This window comes from Plecotus auritus (assembly GCF_963455305.1).
Source record: "Plecotus auritus genome assembly, chromosome: 9".
Taxonomy (NCBI): domain Eukaryota; kingdom Metazoa; phylum Chordata; class Mammalia; order Chiroptera; family Vespertilionidae; genus Plecotus; species Plecotus auritus.
The window spans coordinates 83,829,324-83,852,010 of record NC_137783.1 but is presented as its reverse complement, the minus strand read 5'-3'; the positions used below and the strand labels follow the sequence as shown (position 1 = coordinate 83,852,010).

At 38.1% G+C, this 22,687-nt stretch overlaps 1 protein-coding gene across 1 annotated transcript in view; it reads left to right on the top strand.

Moving 5' to 3' along the window:
* Positions 1-22,687, top strand: part of ARHGAP20 (Rho GTPase activating protein 20) — a 95,170-nt gene that overhangs the window by 36,421 nt on the left and 36,062 nt on the right. Inside the window, exons 3-4 of the mRNA XM_080640494.1 lie at positions 14,807-14,971; positions 19,706-19,855. Of these exons, the coding sequence (XP_080496620.1) occupies positions 14,807-14,971; positions 19,706-19,855 (315 nt within the window). The remainder of the gene's footprint in view (positions 1-14,806; positions 14,972-19,705; positions 19,856-22,687) is intronic.

The following is a 22,687-nucleotide window of genomic DNA, read 5'->3' as shown; positions in this document are numbered from 1 at the left end:
AGACCATAACAAAATAGACATTCATCATCATCATTAATTCAGCAAATATTTGGCACCACTAGGAATATAGCAGTGAACAAGGAAGACTAAAGCCCTTATTCTCATGAAGGGCAGGGACCCTGACTTTGTTCTGGTAATATTTTGGACACATTAAGCTATGGTTCTAGAAGACAGGAAGGCTGGCATCCCCACCCCTTGCCATCACCACCACCATCCTCCTTTTGTTTCTTCTCTTTCCAAAGGCTCTCCACTTAGTTTTCTAGTTACTGAAAGGAGCATAGAATCTAGGCAGCTCAAATGTAGTTACTTAGTCTCTTTTTATGGAATACTAACATTCCTTTTAAGATATCCAGAGTTGAGTCAGTGGAGAAGCCTTTTCTGACGAATAAGAAGAATGAAACTTTTATTGAAATTCAGTTGTAGTCTGTTTCAAGATTTATCCTTAAATCTTCAAACCCCTAGATTCAGAAACCTCTAGAATGTATTTTCAATATAATTTTATTTGGAATGATAGAAATGGTAGAGCACTTTCCCACTAACCTCTCTTTTGGGCAAGGCCTCTATGACAGGGAATTTTGCACTATCACTTGTACAAATGGTCAAAGAAAGCTTGTTATAGCCACACTAAAATTTTCACAGCCTGGAAATAAACTAGGCCACATGTGTGTTTGCTCAGCTCCACCAACACAGATGCAAGGCGTGCTTTCTGCTTTGTTAAGGTAATGATATCATTTTAGCTATGTGAAAAATGACTTCAAATGTGGTTTGGTTTTAGTTGAGCTGTCAATCTTTATTTTGTCTAGCTTTTAATTTGTGGGTTTCACGCTTTAACATGCACCAGCAGTTATTTATAAGTATTCCATTTATTTCTGACATTTTTTAAAACTCTGAATAAAACAAAAAGTAGGACATTTGTTCCTTAGCATTGATTTATGATCATTGTGATCAATCTCTTATAATTTGAACTTGAGAAAAAAATTGAGAATGACAAAAGGATTTTTAATATGACGGTTCCCCGTGACTGGTATTCAGCTGGTGAGCATTTTAATGCTTCTTGTTTTTCTTTAGTTCAATTGGATTTCAGTTCAGCAAACACTTGTTCAGTATTTTGTAAGGAACAAAACTGAAAGGTCTGACCTTGCATCAGGGGTTAGACTTCCAAAACCATTAGGGCATCTTCACACATGCTTTGGTACATGTGCACAGAACCAAGTCTTTGGGGGGGTAGGTCTGAAAGTCTGTTAATTTTGGGAAATGAGACGATTGGCCTAGGTTAGTTCTAATAGCTTTTAGTTTTTTCTCACTTTTTGGAATGCTTTGATCATTGAAAAAAGCCCTGCCACTTTGAACTAAATTGTGTGAAGTCAAATGTTCTTCTTTCTGGAATTCTCCTCCATTCCTCTTTTATTTTTATTTAGGGGCAGTGATGGAAAAAGTTCCAGAAATAGAGTGGCATGGGTGGAAAGGTGGACTGCCGTCATATTGTTAGGTAGAGAACAGAAGCAACTAATCAAATGGGTCTGCCTTACGTGTGCTCACCGGTAAAGAAAGTAACCATCCATCCTAAGAGGGAAGGGCCACTCTTTCCCATCCCTACCCCACCTGGCTAAACAGTATTAGTACCAACACAGGTTCATAGCAGAGTGGCTTTGAGATTTGGTTTTGGTTTCTGAGTGATAAATTGATTTCTTCACTTTACTTTTGTAGGTGGAGAAAAAACCAAAGACACTTTTGTTTGCTTACCTATTTATTCTGCAAACATTTGAGTCCTCTGTGTAAGAGATAGTTCTAGAAACAGGGGTTCAGAAATAAGACATGGATCCTACCTTACTACACAGTGTAAATAGGAGCATATCATTGATGTATTCCCACCAGGGGTGACAGCCTTGGGTGAAAAGGATTAATATTGGAAAACAGATCATTTCTTTTATAGTAGTAAATATAAAAATGTTTCTCTTAATCTTTAAAAATGTTTAGCACATTTGTTGTCGGAATACTAGTATATTGTATATGTTCAATGTAAAGCTTTTATTTTAAGGCTTGGGTTTACTTTTGTTTGAAATTGGAAAGTATGTTATCTTTTAATGCTTTAAAAGGTTAATTAGATTTCCCAGCAAAGACTTGCATAAAAACACTTGAGATATACTATGTCAGCCCTCTCTAAAACAAACTACATGATCTTTTTAATATATTGTTTTTATCCTATCTACAGTGAGAGATTTTTAGTACAGTCAAACCACCAGATTATCTGGAAAGCTCAGTTACTTGAGTTTTGGGATACTTTTATCAAAAATAGACAAATGAGAGTGTTTTATTGCAAGCTAATAGCTGAACTTTGCTTATTTAAAAAAGCATTTCATGTTATGGTGTGGGACTTATGAGCCTATTCCTTTTGCTGGAATCATAATGACTGGTGTCCCTAACAACTGCAAAGGCCTGTTCAAGTAGTCTTCTGTATGTGTGTCAGACTTTGGTAGACAGGAAGGTTGTTCAGTCCCAGAGGTTGAAACAAAAAGCATCCTCGGCTTTGTGGTAGTTATTTAAGACTTTCATGTACAAGGTAATTTTAAAGCATCTTCTTGAAAACTGAAATAGACTAGCTGTCAAAGAAAGTGTTCTGAATCTTTTCTCTATAACATACTCAGTGATTCTTGACTTCAACACCAATTTTGTAAAAAGCTGCTAGTGTTTGATAAAAGTTGCTGCTGCTGAGCACAAGAAAGCATGCTTTGCATTCTCAGACAGAAAGCACTTTCTTAGCACTGTGGGGAACAGTGTCCTGGAATATATGAAAATACCTGCTCTAATTATGAGATATCTTTTATGCTCTATTCAGAGTAGTTGTCTCATCTGTTATAGTGAGAGAATAGTTTTAGAGCTTTGTAATAGTTGTACCAGATCACGGCCAAATTCGTTTTATGAGCACTTTCTTGGATTTAGAAACTTCTTTTGTGTGTTTCCAGTTTTGGGTTTTTTGGGTTTTTTTTTTTGGGGGGGGGGGGGGGGGGGCATTTTTTAACAATTTTTTTCAAAACTGAATATGGTTTTAGACAAGTTAAATGATGACTGCAGAATCATCCATTACCTAAAATTTGATGTAAACCAAATTGGAATCATCTATAACAGTGGTCGGCAAACTGCGGCTCACGAGCCACATGCGGCTCTTTGGCCCCTTGAGTGTGGCTCTTCTACAAAATACCACGGCCTGGGCAAGTCTATTTTGAAGAAGTGGCGTTAGAAGAAGTTTAAGTTTAAAAAATTTGGCTCTCAAAAGAAATTTCAATTGTTGTACTGTTGATATTTGGCTCTGTTGACTAATGAGTTTGCTGACCACTGATCTATAATAATAAAAGTGTAATATGCAAATCGACTGACCAGCCAAACAGTGGAACGACAGTCTGGATGACCTTCCCGACAACCTTCCCGATGACCTTCTGGACCGGACGGGCCGGGGCTGTGAGGTCTGGCCAAGGCAGCCGGGGCTTCGAGGGCCTACTCTTACACGAATTTTGTGCATCAGGCCTCTAGTCTCTTCATAAATTTCCACCAGAATTGTTCTTCACAGGGTCACTGGTGCCAGCCTTAATTCTAGGTCCAATGGTCACATCATCTTCCTTGTCCTTTCTAGGACATCCTAATGCCTCCTTCCATGGGCTTCTTGTTCTGGTTATTGACACCCAGCTCATTCTACTTTGTTAGTTTCTCCTTCTTTCCCAACTTCTAAATGTTGGTGTGTCCTGGGACTCAATATTTGAACTTGTTCTCCATCTAGATTAAAATCTCTATTTTGATATCTGATAAGTAATTTAAACTTGTTATGTCCAAAACCAAATTCCTTATCCCCACCCCTATCCCAATTAGTTATGCCAAAAATAAGTCTGCCATCAAATCCTATTAGATTCTACCTTTGAAATATATCTAGTATAGAACTATTTCTTACCACCTCCATCACTACCAATCAACCGTTATTTCTCTCCTAACTTACTACTTTTCAAGAAGCGTCTAAAGGCTTTTACTTAAAGAATTTAGCCAACTCATTACTGTGATTTTATTTTAAGACTTCTTTAAGTAAGTGTTTATTGCATCCTTCCTCTTTGCTGCCCTCTGTGTCACTTACCTAATAGATCCTGTCACTTTTCTGCCACACCATCTCCTCTTCATATCTCACTCAGAATAAAAGGTAAAATTCTTCGCATGTCCCTGGCTACTTTGTTGGCTACTGAATCCCCAGAGCCTTAATGCACTTTAGGTGATCATTAATATGTAAGTGACTGAGTAAATTATTAGCAAATATTGAATATGCTTTAGGATTTAAAAAATTAAACATCATGAAATAGTTTACCATCTCAATATAGAATAACAACACATTGAATTAAAAGTTCCTTTAATATTCAGCTTTCTATTTAGTATTCACAAAAAATTTGTTTCTCCTTTATTTCCCAAATGATTTACTTTGAAATAAATTTGTCATACCAAAATGTGCTCAAAAAATTATTTCAAAACCTCTAATGCATATTTTCTCTTTTTAATTTGTTGTTAATTGATTTTAGACAGAGGAAGGGAGAGGGAGAGGGGGATAGAAACATCAATGATGAGAGAGAATCATTGGTCAGCTGCCTTCTGCATGCCCCTACTGGGGATCGAACTTGCAACACAGGAATGTGCCCTGACTGGGAATCAAACTATGACTTCCTGGTTCATGGGTTGACGCTCAACCACTGAGCAACACTGGGTGAGCAAGTATTTTCTTTCAGAGACTTTAACCAGCTAATTGCTTTGATTTCTTTAAAATATCTTAAAGGAAGAATTATATATGCATACAAACTCTTTGGTTGATCTCTTCCCACCCACCCACACTCCCCCACCTTCCCTCTGAGGTTCCAGTCTGTTCCATGCTTCTTTGTATCTGGATCTATTTTGTTCATCAGTTTATTTTGTTCATTAGATTCCACATATGAGTGAGATCATGTCATACTTGTCATTCTCTGACTAGCTTATTTCGCTTAGTAGATCCAGAAATCATAATTAGAACTACCTTTAATCAGGTATGATCCAGAAGTTGTAGCTAAAACTACCTTCAATCAGGTATGACCCAGAAATTGTAGCTAGAACTACCTTTAATCAGGTATGACCCTTTTGTTTCCTTCAGTGTACCATTATATAATTATTACCTGAACCAAACTACTCAAATTGCTGAAGTGCCCAGTCAGCCTATTGTTGACTTGGTTCTTTATTGAATAAATAAACATATTCAGACAAATGTATTACCATATCACATTGTAATCACTACACATATAAATTTCCTTGAGTAGCATAAGTATGTTTGGCAATCTTATTTGATTCAAGATGACTCAAACCAATTTACTTAATTGATAATTAAGATGTACAGTATTGTACACAAGTGACTAAATTGAAGTTCTCAAAGTCAATAGTCACAAGATCATGTTCTCTCCTTTCTTGTAAGTGCTTTCCTGTCAAGTGCTTTTTATTAAGTGAATTTCTAATAGCAATTGTTGAGAAACTTCTGTGTCAAGGCTGTTAAAAAGTTATATAGTTTACTCCCTCTCTTGGAAACAATATCTCTGTTTATGGATCTTGCTCTGTTAGTGTAGCTATTTATTAGTGTCCTCTATCCTTCACACTCTCCTTCCATATTGCTATTCTGTCTTTGCTTATTTAATGGTTTGTTTTCCTTGCTCTTTAAATATTAGCATCATTGATATAAGATTGTTGTTCTCATTATGTCACATATACTGCCTATTCCAGTCAGCATTTTGGTTATAATTTAAAGGTTTTACAGGTTCTCTTTTGTATTTTTCTTGCTTTAAGGCCCTGCTTATTTTATTTGTCCAGTTATTCATTCGTATAACCGATAAGCCCTTAGCCTAGCTTAGTTCTTTTTGATCCGGGTATTAACATGATCACTAGGCTCTATTCTATAATAGCAAGTCAGAATTTGGACTGTATAGTATGAGCTACATGATGCATCATTTAATCATTGATGCTAATTTGGAAGTGGAAATAATAGTACATATTGCATACAACCACACCATGTTATAATCTCTATATAGAGTTTTCTTTAATCATTTGAATGTGATTTTATTTAGATGATGGCTATCTATAGAAATGTATTAGTACATTTTCATCCCATCCGTAAGACAGATAATTGTTTTAAACTAGAGTTCCCTGAAATGTGCTTTGAATGTTGAGATGTTTCAGATATAAATATCTAATGGACAAAGTTTTATTGCTGAATAAGATAGAATTTTGATGTTGATAGTGTGTGTTTTTTAGCTTTGTTTCAGTAGTCATCTCTTTTTGTTCTAAATTACTTCTGAACTAATTTATTCTCTAAGACTCACTAGGGTTACCTTTATACAGGTAATATAGAGTTCTAACCTGACATATCATCATAACCAGGTAGGGTAAAGCACAAACTAGATCTTGAATGCTAGATTAATGAGTTGAGCTTACTCTTTAGGCAGTGCACATGCCATGATCATTGATAATATGCATCAGAAAGATTAATTTGAAAGAAGTGAGAAGTGAGTAGCATAGATTGAAGAAGAGAGAGCAAGGAAGTAGAGAGTCCAGTTAGGAGTTCATTGCAAACTATAGTAGAGGTTATGAGGATCTAGACTCAGGAGATTTTATTTTGTAGTTAAATGCCCTGTAAACATCAGATGTGATTTTGTGTAGAGAATGAAAGAAAAAGAGTCAAGCTGGTGGGAATGTAACATGGTCCAGCCACTGTAGAAAACAATTCGGTGGTCCCTCAATAGTTTAAACATAGAATTACCATATGATACAGCATTTTCACTCCTGGGTATACTAAAAAGAAACAACAACAGATGTTCAAACAAAATATGTACATGAATTTTTATAGCAGCACTATTTACAATGGCCATAAGATGGAAACAATCCAAATGCCCATCAGCTTATAAATGTATGAACAAATGTGCTATATCTATGCAATGGAGTATTATTTATCAACAAAAAGGAATGAAGTGCTGATACACTCTATGGTGTGGGTGAACCTGAAAACATTATGCTAAGTGAAAGAAACCAGGCACAAAAGGCCATATGAAATATCCGGAGTGGGCAAATCCATAGAGACATAATGAAATTTGTAGTTGCCAGATATTGGATAGAGTAGGCAATGTGGGTAACTGCATAATAGATACAGATTTTCCTTTGGGGATAGTGAAAATATTGGGAACTAGATAGTGGTGATGATTATACAACATTATGAATATGCTAAATGCTACTGCATTACACATTTTTAAATGATAAGTTTTATGTGTATTTTGGCATAATTTTTTAAAACTCAAAATTAAACTAGGTTAAAAAATGTAACCCTATATGCATTAATGCATAACCTGTGGACACAGACAATAGTGTGGTGAAGGCCTGGGAAGGATGGGGCCAGGGTGGAGGGAGGCAATAGGGAAAGAAAGGAGACACCTCTAATACTTAAAACAATAAAGTTTAAAGAGTAACCCTTTCAGTTGGCACTGCCATCTTCCAGTAATTTGTCAAAATTACCAACACAAAGGGAAAGAGTAGAGGCTCCCGCTGTATATTCTGTAGGTCTTTTAGAAAACGTGCAATTGTCCCTTTGGCCACATACATGTGCATTTACAAAAAAAGTGATAATGTAGACATCAAGGGAACAGGCACTGCTCAAAAGGAATGCCCCACAAATGTTCCCATGGCCAAACTGGAGGAGCCTACATCACCCAGCCTGCGGTGGCCATTGTTGTAAACAAACAAGTTAAGGTCAAGATTCTTGCCAAGAGAATTAAAGTACATATTGAGCATATTAAGCACTCTAAGAACCAAGATAGCAACCTGAAAGTGTGAAGGAAAATGATCAGCAAAAGAAGGAAGCCAAAGAGAAACCTGGGTTTAATTGAAGCACCCACCTGCTCCACCCAGAGAAACGCACTTTGTGAGAACCAGTAGAAAGGAGCCTGAGCTGCTGGAACCCATTCCCTATGAATTTATGGCGTGATACGTGTTAAAAAAAAATAAAAGATTTCTGCACTGTTTTTTAAAATAATATTAGGGCAAGAATCATAGACTTAAATGCTTTCAAGTCCCTGAGAGGTGCGGTAAACAAAGGAAGGAATTGGCAAGAAAGGGAATGTGGTGAATCAGACATTCGAAATCAAAACCTCTGTGTGAGCTACATAAAATATGACTGTGGGCTGTAGTTTTCAATCTCTGCTACAAATTGAACTAAGCAGCAATGACAGGTGATATCAAACAGATAGCTAATATTGAAACGAGAATCAAAATTCCACAAGAGGAGAGGGTAAATCTAAGTTATTTACCCCATATCGTCACCATTGAGCACGCAGTCTAGCCAACACATAAACATATAGGTACTCAGCAAGCATTTGTTGGATGAAAAATAAGTAAATTTTAAAAGGTTAGGTAATGATTCTGTATTCTTTTTCTTAGTCAATTCTATCTTCATCTCAACCTCCACAACTGATCAATTTGCAAATTTTATCTGTTTTAATATCTCTCAAATCTGTTTTTTCTGTGTCTTCTTTCCTCTTCTCACTGCCAGCTCAGTTCCATGATATTTCTTGCCTAAGATTACTGCAATAAATTCCTAAAGGTCTTCCTTCCTCTAAGCTTGCCTTCCTCTTTTTTCAGAGTATTACAAAACACAGTGTCTTGCTTAAAATATGGTAGTGCTTTCCCATAAAACCTGAATGTGGTAGGAAAAACATCCATCTGCTGCTGCCCTTCCCCAGGCCCTGCCACTCAGCCTTCCGCTTCCCATAGTAACTGAAGCACACCAAATATGACTTTCCACTTAGACTGCTCTCAGCCTTCTTTGATCTGTCCATTCTTTAAGACTTGGGTTCCTTCAAGAATCTTTCCTAGCCAGTCTAGTCTCAGATAGGGGCTCCTTGTTTTGCTCTTCTCTGTGCCCCTGGTACTACTCTGCATTTCTTTTATCACTTGCTTCACTGGTTTATCACTGTGCTTACTTGTCTGATTCCCTTATCACATTGCTAACTAATTCCTTGAGACTAAGGACCACATGACAGACACCCAGCAAATGCTGATCACTGATCACTATTACAAATAATTACATGGTGATCATACATTCAATATATGTTGAGTGAGAATATTTAAGAGCTTCAAGGTAGGACATAAGAATCAAATATTCAACTGAGCCCAGGCTGGGTGGCTCAGTTGGTTGGAGTATCATCCATCCTACTAAAGGTTGCGAGTTCGATTCCTGGTCAGGGCACATACGTAGGTTGTGGGTTCTTTGATCCCCAGTCAAGGTGCTTGCAGGAGGCAACTGATCAGTGTTTCTCTCTCACATCAATGTTTTTCTCTCCCTTCCTCTCTCTCTAAAATCAATAAAAACATATCCTTGGGTGAAGTTGTTTGTTTTTGTTTTGTTTTGTTTTGTTTTTTTAAAAAAGGATTCAACTGAGAGAAAATTTTCATGGAAGAGATGGCATTTGAAGTGAGCAGGTCTTACTTACTACTTGTCATCCTAATCATTCATTGATTTCCATGTGTAAACATAGACATTTCCAAGAAGTATTCTATTCTATATTTTAGTTTCTTTTGTGATTTAAGATGAAGCAACACCGCCTCTAAAATTGTACCTAAACGTGGACTTGCCTTTAGGATAAGCCTGAGTAAAAACTATGAAGAGATATTACGGTGTGTGGGTTTTTTTGTTGTTTTTTTTGTTTGTTTGTTTTGTTTTAAATATATTTTATTGATTTTTTACAGAGAGGAAGAGAGAGGGATAGAGAGTTAGAAACATTGATGAGAGAGAAACATCGATCAGCTGCCTCCTGTACACCTCCCACTGGGGATGTGCCCACAACCAAGGTATATGCCCTTGACTGGAATCGAACCTGGGACCTTTCAGTCCGCAGGCCGACGCTCTATCCACTGAGCCAAATGGTCAGGGCTGTGTGTGAGTTTTATGAGAACTATTATCTAGTTTTAATTTTAAATGATTAAGGTCCTAAGACACCCTTTTGCCTTTCAGAAATAGCTTCACAAAACTATTTTAAAATGTAATGTTAACACATAAGAAGCCCACAGGTTAATTCTTAGACTGCTTGTATTCATTAGCTTGTTTTAGTGCTCTGTTCATTATAACTTGTAAATCCTAATCAGGCTATACTGAGAGGCTAAATAGAAGGTTATACTCTTACCCTCCTCCCCATTTCCATACTCTAAGACACTAAAATAAACACATCTACATTGCACTCAGAATAAAAACAAACACATCAGAGTCACATAATTGAGAAATACATTTGTAAGTAGCAAACACTGATTAAGATTGTAGTTTTAAAAAGCACAAAGGTTATTTGTGTTTTTGTTTTCTCCTACAAAAGAATTTTTTTCTTTTTAAATTATGTGAATACTGACATGTTTAGTTTTACTAAAGTAAATTCTACTGCATGAGTGGTGAGGCATTTTAAACCAATGCTTAGGATGCTTAAGTTGTGAGGTATCTCTTATCATCATTGTATGTAGATCTTTAAAATGTATGTTAATAAATCCATACTGAAAGAGAAAAATATTTTAAACTCATAAGGGATTCTCTCCCCCACCCCACATCAACTCTACTTATTTGAAAGTATTATTATGAGATGGAAAATGAGTTAGTATATATAAAAATTCTTTGGGATTGCTTTAAAATGTAAACCATTTAAAAATAGCCTAATTAACCTTTGGTCTATGCTAACCCCAAGCAAAAAAAAAAATTAATTCACTAATTGCTTCAGATTCACCATTATTTACAAGCATTTAAATGTTTTGGAAGTATTGCATAAACCCATGGCCCATACAGGCTGCATGTTTTTTTAATTAAAGTTTTACTGGGTCACAGCCACACCTATACATTTAGGTATTGTCAATGGCTGATTTTCTGTTACAATTTTCTGTTGTCAAATTGACAACAGAGACCATATGACCCATGAAGCCTAAAATACTTACTATCGGACCCTTTGAGTAATAATTTGAGGATCCATGGTTTCAACTATACTGCTAGCTAATGCTTTATCATTATAATAAAAAAGCAGTTACTTATTGAAAAACTAAAATCAAAATGCAAAAGATGATTTTTCCCCTGTCAGGCAATTATGTAAAATGCTATGCTGTCCATTCCTTCATCTATTTATTATTTGCTAGCCCTGTTCTTACTCAGTTTGCACAAGAACAAGATAAATTTCATTCTTATTTTCTATAAATTTGAAATCACTACATGATAAACGATACCATTATGCCTCCTCCTGCTCCCCCACACCAAAGGATTTGAAATAGAAAGGATTTTTTTATCTGTGATGGTGAATATGGACTTTTTCTCTATGCTTAGTTCCCATCCATACTATCAAATATAGAAATTCCCTTTCCCCCCTTTTTTTAATTGATTGATTTACTTGCCTTGTTATTCACTTACACATCTCATTAAATTATACATAGCATGTATTTACCTAGTCCTTAATGAGCATAATGGAATTTACATATTAGGAGAGGTAGCTTATAGCTCAAAAAACACAGGGAATGATAGAACAACTCTGAGAAGTTTGACTTTTCTGAAGTAGAAATATATGCTACTTATACTTTAATTCACAGTTGTAAAATTTTAGAATGTTAGAACCAGAATGTGTTATGGAGTCAAAAGTAGTTCTCTATTTCAATTAGCCAATTTAAATTAGTCTGAGAACTTGACTACTATTTTACTGTCAAATTTAATACTCTAACAACAATCTTATTTTACCCTGTAAATATTAGTGGAAATGATTATTTGCCTTCTTGAGTAGGCCCTGAGCATTCCTGGTGCTAGGCTGGATTTAGATATTAAAAACCCACTTCCCCACACCATCGGTACAAGACAACTCAAACAAGTTTTGTTGCAGTGAGAGGGCAGCTGCTGTCGGCCAAGTTTCTGTCCGTTACCTGGGTCCCAATTTGAGCTGGGCATGTGAAGCGAAGCAACCATGGGGGCAGGAGACCTCCCTCAGAAGAGGTGAGGGTTCAGGCCCCTGCAAAGTTGGGGGGGGTGAGGGTCTGTGCCCCACCTCTGTTGACTCCCAAGTTCTCTCCTGATGGCCCCTCTGTGACTGTGCCTGTCTTAGGTTGTTCCTTCCCTGAGGAATCTTACCCGTCTCTGGCTAACCAGCCATCCTTCCGGGCCAAGCAGGGTGATGTGAGGTTCAGTTCTGTCTCCTTGATAGCCTATGCCCCCATGGCCTCCACGCCCAGCACCTGCCTTGGGATCCCCTCGCCTGCTGGCGGGGCCCCGGCACTGATCACATATCTTGGTGAACCCAGGTTTCTTCTCTGGGGAGGGCCCAGCTCACCCCACTGGGCGAGAGACAGATCCATGGTACCAGCCACCATGAGGCTTCAACCTCAGCATGAACAGAAAGCACAGGCAACAGCTGTGGGCAATTGGATTGTGAGAAGAGGGTCCCTCTTGGCCAAAGGGGCAAGAGGGGCCAATATAGAATGCTCAGGTGCCTTCCCAGGGGGCCCTCTACACAGTGGAAGGGATTAAATCCTTTCGTGTCCTTTGTAAATTGCTGCCAGGCATTCAAAGAATTAGTTTGTAAGTTTGTTTGGGGTAATTGTACATTATGCTGTTGTAATTCTAAAATATCAAGAGATGTCTTACCTTTGTCTCCAAGCACCAAAAAGATGATTTTTTATTGATTCCCAAGGGTGCGAGGTACTATTATAGGTAATGGGGGTAGTACAAATCTGGGAAAAATTATAATGACATTGTAGAATAATATCATGTAAGAATATTCTTTGCTCTATGCCATGGCAATTCCATTTCAAACTGGCTGTCAATTTCTTTTTGTATAGACAAGGTCTTAGTTACATTTTCTGCACCTCTCCCAGGAGCAAGTAGTGATAACCCCTTCCTTTGGTGTCCACGCAAGCCAGAAACCTCTCTTTAATTTTACACACAAAGGAGCAGTGGTTTGATTTTGTGGTCACGGACAAAAGAGGGGTGGGGGCATGCGTGGGGAGGGGTTTGGGATGGGAATGGGGGGATGAGGACAAATATGTGATACCTTAATCAATAAAGAAATTTAAAAAGCAAAAAACAAAAGTAGTTCTTTAACTTCAATGATCATTAGAATCATCTAAATGGCTTCTTAAAATACAAAATGATGAGCCAGCCCTCCAGAGTTTCTGATTCAGGAAGTCTGTGGTGGGCCAGAGAATTTGCATTTTTATTAGTAAAATGTTGATGCTGATGCTACTTGGGGGAGACCACACTAAATGAACACCTATATCACAGGAAGGGATGGCTGACCATGCATTACCTCCGAGAGTTATCAGGACAGTGTATGGTCCTCAGCCTTTTAGCATACCCAGGGGAGATCAGACACTGTGGCCCATACTATTGAAACCCAGAAACAGAACTAAGCCAGACTTACTAAGCCCCATTTACTGTGGCTGATTGTGAACCAGGTACTTGGGATGGCAGGACATGGCCTCTTACACCCTGTACTTTGATGGAGAACCTGACAAATTCTATGATTCCATTTATATGAAATTCTAAAAGAGGCAAAACTAACCTTCAGTGGGGGGAAGGGGGAATCACAGAAGTAATGGTCGCCTTGAGGGTGATAGCATGGGTATTGACTTTTGTAAGGAATCTGAGGGATTTGGGGGCTGATCAAGGAAAAGGATATGACCATTGGACAGGTTGCATGAGAAAGTCCCTCACAGCATCAGACTATCCAGAGGTTTGTGGCCAAAGGGCCACCATCTGGAAGGGGAGGAGGGCAGGGAGTCCCTGAGGTGATAGAGATTGAAGAGGGGTCTCTGGAGATCACACGTCTAGATGAAGTTGCTCAGTAGCAAGTTCTGGAGTCTCTGGGTCACAGAGCTCCAAAGGGTGGTAGTGATGTGGCATCTTACAACCACAAGGCTTTATCTCATCAATGGATAGTAAATGTTGGGCATAGTTTTGTGAAGTATGCAAAGCAGGCAAGCTATAAATGGCTAAAAAATCTGTTTGTTTGGGCTAGTTTTAAAAATAATTGGGTGTATGAAAATTTGAGTTTGGTTCCAGCAGACTTTATAGCTAATGGGTCTCAGTCTGCAGTGAAGAAATAAACAACCCAGGAACCAGTACATAGATGCCATCTTCAGCTAATTTATATAATAACTGAGAAGGGAGAAGAGGAAATTGTTTGGAGAGGTAATAATGTTCTCCATCTTAATGAGGGTTTAGATTATACATTTATCCAAACTCGGTGAATATACACCTGAGATTTGTGCATTCATTGTGCATACATTTTGTTCAAGGTTTCATGTACATTATATTTTATTTTTATTAAATTTATTGAGTTAACATTGGTTAATAATATAGTTTTTTCATTACAAATATTCAACTCTAGTTAATGATATCTATGCTGACGTATTTAAAGGGAAATGTACTGCTATATGCAGTCTACACTGAAATGCCAAAAATAAAATGGATCAATGAGTAGACAGAAGGACAGATAGTTGGATAGGTATGTTAGAGCAAGTATAGAATGTACGTTGGGGTGTACCTGTGTTTATTATAAAACTTCAGCTTTGCTTTATGTTTGAAAAATTGCACAATGAAATGTTAAAGACTACTGTGTGGAGATAGACTGGGAGACCAGTTGGGAAACTATGCCATCGCATTAAAAAATTTATAGAATTTGTATTTCTTGACCAACTCTAAGCTATAATTTGATAGACACTCAGTCCTATGTGTGATTATTTGACTAAGGGTCTGTGGTGTTGGCTATTGCAGGGATAGTCCTTCTGCTAGCATGGACACGGGTGCCTTTCTATCATCATCTATGTGCTCCAATAGGACTCTGCTAATTGATGGCCGAGTAGAACTCAAACGAGGCCTGCAAAGGCAGGAGCGGCATCTTTTCCTGTTCAGTGATCTGTTTGTTGTGGCCAAAAGCAAGTAAGTATACTCTACACGCTCCCAGTTATCGTTATAAAATTGCACTTCCACCGAAAAAGAAACCTTTTGGGTCAGAGCTCACTGTAAGAATGTCTGGGTTCCATTACCATAGCTAATATCTGAAGGGAGTTTTATGTTTGCTTTGTTTTTGCCAAATAACATTTCAACTGTTTATTCATTCAACAAGTGTTCATTAAAGTCCCCCTCTCTGCATAAACATGGAAGACATAATGAAAAATATTATGGGTATGGTCCCTGCTTTTTTGGCACATTCTTTCTAATGGTTTTGGGAGGGCAGTAATTACAGATTGTGGTTAGTGCTATGAATAAAATAGAGTGCTACATGAAGTAAAAATGGGATACATGTTAGGTAGGTATAGTCAGGGTGGGGGGAATCATTGAAGGATTAGAAGAAACAGCCATTCAGATATTAGGAGGATGAGCAGTCTAGGAAGAAGAAATGCCAGGTGCAGAGATCAGGGGGAAGCTTGGCCCTTGGAGGAGTTAAAAGAAGGCCTCTGTATGTAACTAGAGCACAGTGGGCAGGAGGAGAGTAATCTGAATTGAGATTGGAGAAATAGACAAGGATCAGGCTATCAGGACCTCTGCAGGCTGTATTAATTATCTATTGCCATTAACAAATTACCCCAAGATATAACAGTAGGTAACTACAAACATCTCATACAGTTTCTCTGAGTCAGGAATCTGGGAGTGGTTTAGCTGTGGTTCTGGCTCAGGGGGTCTCATGAGGTTGCAGTCAAGCTGTCAGCCAGGGTTACAGTCATCTCAAAGTTCAACTGGAGCTAGAGAGTCCACTTCCCAGCTCACTCATGTGAATGCTGGCAGGCCTCAGTTCCTCACTGCTATTGGCCTGACACTGTAGTTGTTCTCCACCTGGGTCTCCATAGGGCTGTTCATAACATGGTATTGCTTCCATGGAGAGAAATATCCAAGAGAGTGAGGAAGAGAGTAGGCAAATGTGCTAACTTTGGAAGTGGCATACTTGATTTATTCCATGGGCCACACAGACACCGTTGGCACAGTGTGGAAGGGAACTACTCCAGGGTGTGAATATCAGGAAACACAGCTCACTGGGGGCCATCTTGGAGGCTAGGTACCACAAAGGCTATGGTACAGAGTTTGTATTTTATTCTAGAAGGTTTAGGGTAGTAGCATGATGTGGTTCCTAATTCTAAAATATTGTTCTGGCTATGATAGTTCACGGTGGATTAGAGAACAGGCACAGGGAGAAGCAGAGGCTGGACAGGAGGTTATTGTAGTCGTCTTGAGGAGAGGCAATGAGATCTTTATCTGGGGAAATGGCGCTTCAATGGGGGATACAGACATATTTGGAATATACTTTAGAAGTTACCAAAATAATTAATTTTTCACTCAATGCTAAATGCCAATGTGATTAACACCCAGCCTAGAACATGGTAGCTGCTACTTGTTCCATACCCTGTTCTCATTGATTATGAACTATCATAAAAGATAACAGCATTTTAACAAATCTAAGTCATTAAAGAGATTTTTAGTCACCAAAGAGTGGTAATCACTTTTTTCTACTATCTGCACTCTCACATCTAAGTTATGCCACGTATTAGAAATAAGACATGGGCATGGCCAAATACTGATTTTGTAAAGCACTATATTTCCTCCGTGATATTTCTCTCTCATAATTTTTCTATCCCTCCCCCTTTCTCTCTCTCTAAAAAGAAATAGATAAAAAAATATTTTTTAAAAAAAGACTGAAGATAGAGAAGCTGAAGGAAACTTCTCGGAAATATACTCCCATCCAGGACTTTTGATAGATGCATAGCATTTAAGAGCGTAAATAAGGTCAGGAGTCCACATTGCTCAGACTCTAGCTCTGTTAATTAAGCTGTTTGAATTTTGGCAAGTGTTTTAATCTGTCCATGACTCTGTTTCTTTTTCCTTTCTTTCTTTTTCTTATTCCTCACTTGAGGATATTTTTCCATTGATTTTTAGAGAGAGTGGAAGAGAGAGGGAAAGACGGAGAGAAATATTGATGTGAGAGAAACACATCAATTGGTTACCTTCTGCACGTGCCCAACCAGGGACCAGGCCAGGGAGGAGCCTGCAACCAAAGTATGTGCCCTTCACTGGAATTGAACCCAGGACTCTTCAGTCTGCAGGCTGATGCTCTATCCACTGAGCCAAACTGTCTAGGGCCATGACTCCATTTTTTACCTGTAAAATGTTTGAGGATTAAACTAAATAATATACGTAAAGTGTTTATAATAACGTCTGGCACATAATAAGTTTTTAATAGTATTAGCCAATAGAATGGAAATCATTCTTTCTACCTTTAGACACCTCCTTGTTTTATATCAGGAAAGGATAATCTTGGCATCTTATTGATCTAGGGAAAGAATTGTTGGAATAACTTTTTTTAGGTCAGTAGATGTGGCAGTTCCCACATGGTATCTGAACTAGCCTATATAATAAAAGCCTAATATGCTAAGTGTCCGGTCGACCAGTTGGCCATTCAACCATAATATGCTAATGATATGGTAAGGCCACTCAACCACTCTCTGTGATGTGCACTGACCACCAAGGGGCAGACAGTTGACCGGTCAACCAGTCACTATGATGTGCACTGATCACCAGGGGGCAGATGCTCTGATTGGTAGGTTAGCTTGCTGCTGGGGTCCAGCCAATCGGGACTGAGCAAGACATGCCAGACAAGCACTGGAGCCCTCCCACGGTCCCTCCCCAGCTGGCCAACCTCCCATGTCTCTCCCCGGCCCTGATTGTGCACCAGTGGGGTCCCTCGGCCTGGCCTGCACCCTTTCACAATCCGGGACCCCTCGGGGGATGTCAGAGAGCTGGTTTCGGCCCGATCCTGCTGGCCAGGCCAAGGGACTGTTGCATGAATTTGTGCACTGCGCCTCTAGTCTAATATAAAAGAGACCTGCATTAAAAAACACAAAATGCATGAAAACTTTCCCCTCCAAAATATTTGTAGTTTCAGTTTTATATTACTTAAATAGTTGCCATCAAGAAATAAGATTTTAGCTCAGCTGGTATGGCTCAGTGGTTGAGCGTTGATGTATGAACCAGGAGGTCATGGTTCGATTCACAGTCAGAGCATATGCTGGGGTTGCTGGCAATCCCTGATATGGAGCTTGCAGGAGGCAGCCAGTTGATGATTCTCTGTCATCACTGATATTTCTATCTCTCCCTCTCTGAAATCAATAAAAATATTTCTTTTTTAAAAGAAATATGATTTTTAAAAGAAGATTTTATTTTCAATTGAATATTTAATTAAAAAATCAAAAGATACATAACAATAGGGTAAAAGTATTGAAGTGATATATAGAAGGAAGGCATTATGCTAGCAGGTACTTTTCTGTTACACTTAAGTGTACCCAAAAGAAAACATAAATGAGGCTTTGAATCTAGATTACCTTCATGTATAGTTCCAGCAAAATCCTTTTCCATTTTATAAATCCTACTGAAGAGTTTTAGCTCTGACTATTCCATGAGGAGCCCTGGCCAGTGTGACTCAGTTGGTTGAACATCATCCCATGCACCAAAAGGTTATTGGTTCGATTCCTGGTCAGGGCACCATGCCCAGGTTATGGGTTCAGTCCCCAGTTGGGGTGCATACAGAAGGCAACTAATCAATGTTTCTCTCTCGCATTGATGTTTCTCTCTCTATCCCTCTCCTTTCCTCTCTCTTTCTAAAAATCTGTAAAATCACATTTTTTAAAAAAATAGTCTATGAGGAGTTTTAGTAATACTTCCGTATGAAGTATCTTTTATTTCATTTAGCTTTTAGTGTTTCCAAAAATGGTACTGAATGATAAGAAGTAGCCAACTTTCCCTTGGCATTCTCTTTATCCTTCCCAGTGCCTGCTAACTATTTCATTCTTAGGTCCATTATGAGCCTTAAATATGTGAATTAGGTCAAGTGATATGATGGTGTCAATATCAGGTTCTCAAGGAGATTAGGTAGAAATTGTCAAAAAGCAATTTCATTTTCGACTTAAAGTAGATCACCTTCTGGGTCCCCAGAGATAAATATTAATTCTGTTAGCTCTACTTAAATATAACACTTTCTGGCCTCTTTTTTTCCAGTTTAATGTAGGGTCTGTTTTTAGGCTAGTTTTTAAATTTTAGCCAGAATGTAAGAGGAAATGGTATGAACAAATCCTTAAGGAAATCTAAAATAACCTTTGCTTCTAAAGAGTAGAAAATCTTGTAACCACTCAGATTGAAATGCATTGTAAATTCCTCTAGTTAATTTCAGGTTATAGTTTTTAGTATATCTATGTCTGTTCAGGTGAAAATTTTCTAAATATTTTAATAAATAACATGTATCTTAATCTTTTGTTCAGGTACTCAAATATTTTTGGAAGTAAGCAAATTGTAAATAATAAATGAATTAATTTTTTATAACAGCAGTAAATTTAATTGGGATTTCCACCCAAATGCAGTGCTCAACATATAGAAAAATAATGTAGCCAGTTTATGGCTAAATGCAGACATGAGGACTAATACACATAATGTTTCAAAGGCATTTTGGGGCAAGGGTAGCCTACCATTTTACAATTCACTATGGTAAGTACACACTGAAGATAAAAACAATGAATAAGACATTCTTTGTCTCCTTGATTAGTTTAAGCTATTCTCTTATCACAAATTCAGAAACTCTCATAAAATTTAAGAGACAAAATAATAAGTCCTGTCTGGTTGTTATCTTTTTAGGTATAACAACAACTTTAAGATAAAAAATAAAATTAAATTAAGTGACATGTGGACAGCAAGCTGTGTGGATGAAGTGGGAGAAGGCAATACCGATGCCATGAAATCATTTGTAGTAGGCTGGCCCACGGTGAACTTTGTGGCCACTTTCAGGTAAGAACATAGATTGTACATGGGTTAGCTACTATGAAATACAGTCTTACTATGTAATTTCTAGGATGGAGAGAAAAAAGTTAATCAATTTTTTTCTAAATGTTTAAAGGAACATATTTTATTCTGATAAAGTTATTCTGAAGCCAATGACTCATCTTTTGATATACCCCCAAATAAAGACACTTGTAGGCCATATGTTTCTCCCAAAGATCTTTTTATTAAAATATATTAGAAGTAATGGTAAATATCGAGAACTCTGGGAGTCATTTATGTTGTTTGATTAGTGATTTCCAAAGGGGTTCTATGGAAACACTTTCAGGGCTATGGGAGAGGAATAGAGTATCAGAGCTCAAGGACCCGCTCTCCAACATCCCCTCTCCTAATGTTTAAGTATTGTGCTTTCGAGTTGGACTTTTCAAACCACTGAAATAAATCTTTACCAAAAGAAATTTTATAAAATAGTCTAATTACGTTTGCATAAGTGCTTGATATTCCCAAATTTTCTAAAGAAATTGTTTTTAACTATTGAAATGAAATTAATGTCATGATATAAATGGGTACCTGAATTTTACATCAGGTTCTGACTTAGTATCTATAGAGATGTGACTGATTAAAAGCAAATTTATGCTTCAAAAAGTTAAAGTTAGTTTTCTAAGACTCACTCCCTGGCTAGGATAGAGTTGGAGAAATTGTTAATAGAGAACCTTTGTGCTCTTATCCTTAACCTGCTAACTTGGCACTTTTCAGTGCAGGATGAGCATGCCAAAATGTGTAGTTGAGATTTTTAACACCTGCACCGCATGTCCAGTATTTGTTTTACCCTTAAGGAGGTGGCGTTCATCACACGCACGTACTATTTTTCTCCTTGCTTCTTCTCACCCCACTATCACCAAACTCCTCAGGCATCATCTTAAAAGCCAGATTACTAAAACCCAAGCTACTGATTTTCAAATAAAGGAAAGGCATGTCATTAAATTGGGTTGTGCATTGTTGGCCACCACAAGATTTTAAGAACTTATTTGGAAGAAACGTGTGTTTTTATCATTTTCTTCATATCTTCTTTTCCATGATGATTTCTCTAGATATTATCATTTCCAATTGCTTAATCTCCTTGGAGTTATAGGTGAAAGGAAGCAATTTCGAGTGAGGAGGTGGGACTACATGACATCTTTAATCAAAGAGTTTCCCTAAAACTTCTTTTAAGAAGAATGGAAAATACATAAGTCAATCTTAATAAATTAACCTGACATACATCATACTTTATAATATTTAAAGTAATGTATACTGTCCATTCAAACAATGGAACATTATATAGCCAAGAGAATGGGTGATCTAAAACCACATGCAGTAATATGTGTAAGTCTCACAAACATGATGTTGAATGAAAGAAGCCAGACACAAAACAGTGTATACTGCATGGTTACATTTATGCAAAGCACCAAACAACAAAACTATCCTGTTCTGCCAGGACAGTGGGGGCTAGTGCCTGAAAAGGAGCACATCAAACCTTCCCAGGTGGTTGTCTGTCTCACAATCTGGGTGCTGACCACATGGGTGTGTTCCCTGTGTAAAAATTCTTCTCAAGTTGTGCATTTGAGCATTGTACAGTTTTCTCTATGTATTTTATGTGTCAATTAAAAGTTTAAAAAATACTGTTTTTTAAAGGAGCAATTTTCTTTAAGTGTTGTGAAAAAAATCTGCTGTTTAGGAAAGGAGAATACATCAAAAGGTCTTAAGGAATTGTGAAAGATGAAAATTGCATGGTCACTGGTAAAAGATGTAATATACTTCCTGATGACCAGTCCTAGGAGATGGCCATGGAGAAAATTTCTAAGCAACAAAGTTAGAAACAAATTACAAATATTTGTTAAATATATTTTTCTGTAACAAGAAAATAACTAGGGTTTCCAAGTTCTTTAAAAAGTTTAAAAATGAATTTTAAAAGCTAGTGAATAACAAGACCATACAGAAATAAACTTTAAATTGTTTTTAACTTTAGGACTTCAAAAAATTATTAATCAATACTAGTTTAGTTGTAAATGAACTGATGTTACTCAAAAGATTACAGTAATTAAGTTTTCTATGCATACCCAAGGCGGGTTGAGCAGCGCCTTCACTGTGAGGGTAGAGTCGGGACTGGCGCTGCCACCATGACATACGGTGATGGTGTCACTAGCCCTGCCCTTCTACCATGAGGGCCTGCTCCTTGCTGGTCACCCCCCTCCATTCCCCGCCCTTTCCTCACCACACCACACACCCCATTGTAAATGGAGGCAGTGGTAGCACTGCAGCATTCTGAGCAGCAGCAATAACAGCAACTGGACACCAACTGCTGGGACCAGGTGGACTTGGAAGCCCCCAGGCCAGGCCCATGTGGTGCCTCATGGCCCGTTGGCAGTCAAGTCCCAGTGTAAACACCTCAGAGGGCCTTCAGCCAGCAAATCCATGTCAACGCCAAACCCTTCATGCCAACATCCACCCAGCTGATTCCTGCTGTCCTGCAGCCGGGCCCAGCCTCTGCCACCCACAGCTGATGGCCTCCACCAATAACCACAGAGCCAGCAGCTAAGGGAGGCCCCTCAGCACCTGTGGAACCTTTGCAAGAAGAATAGCAATTGTGTGAAGGTTCAAATTCAGCTGTTAGCATGGAACTTCCAGAACTTGTTATAGAAAATGGAAAGACAGAAATGTCCCCAGAAGAATCGTGGGAGCACAAAGAAGAAATCTGTGAAGCAGAGCCAGGGGGGTGGTTCCTTGGGAGATGGGATGCCCCAAGGAAATACCCAAGAAATGATGGAGGAGGAAGAGGAAATACAAAAACCTAAGTCTGTG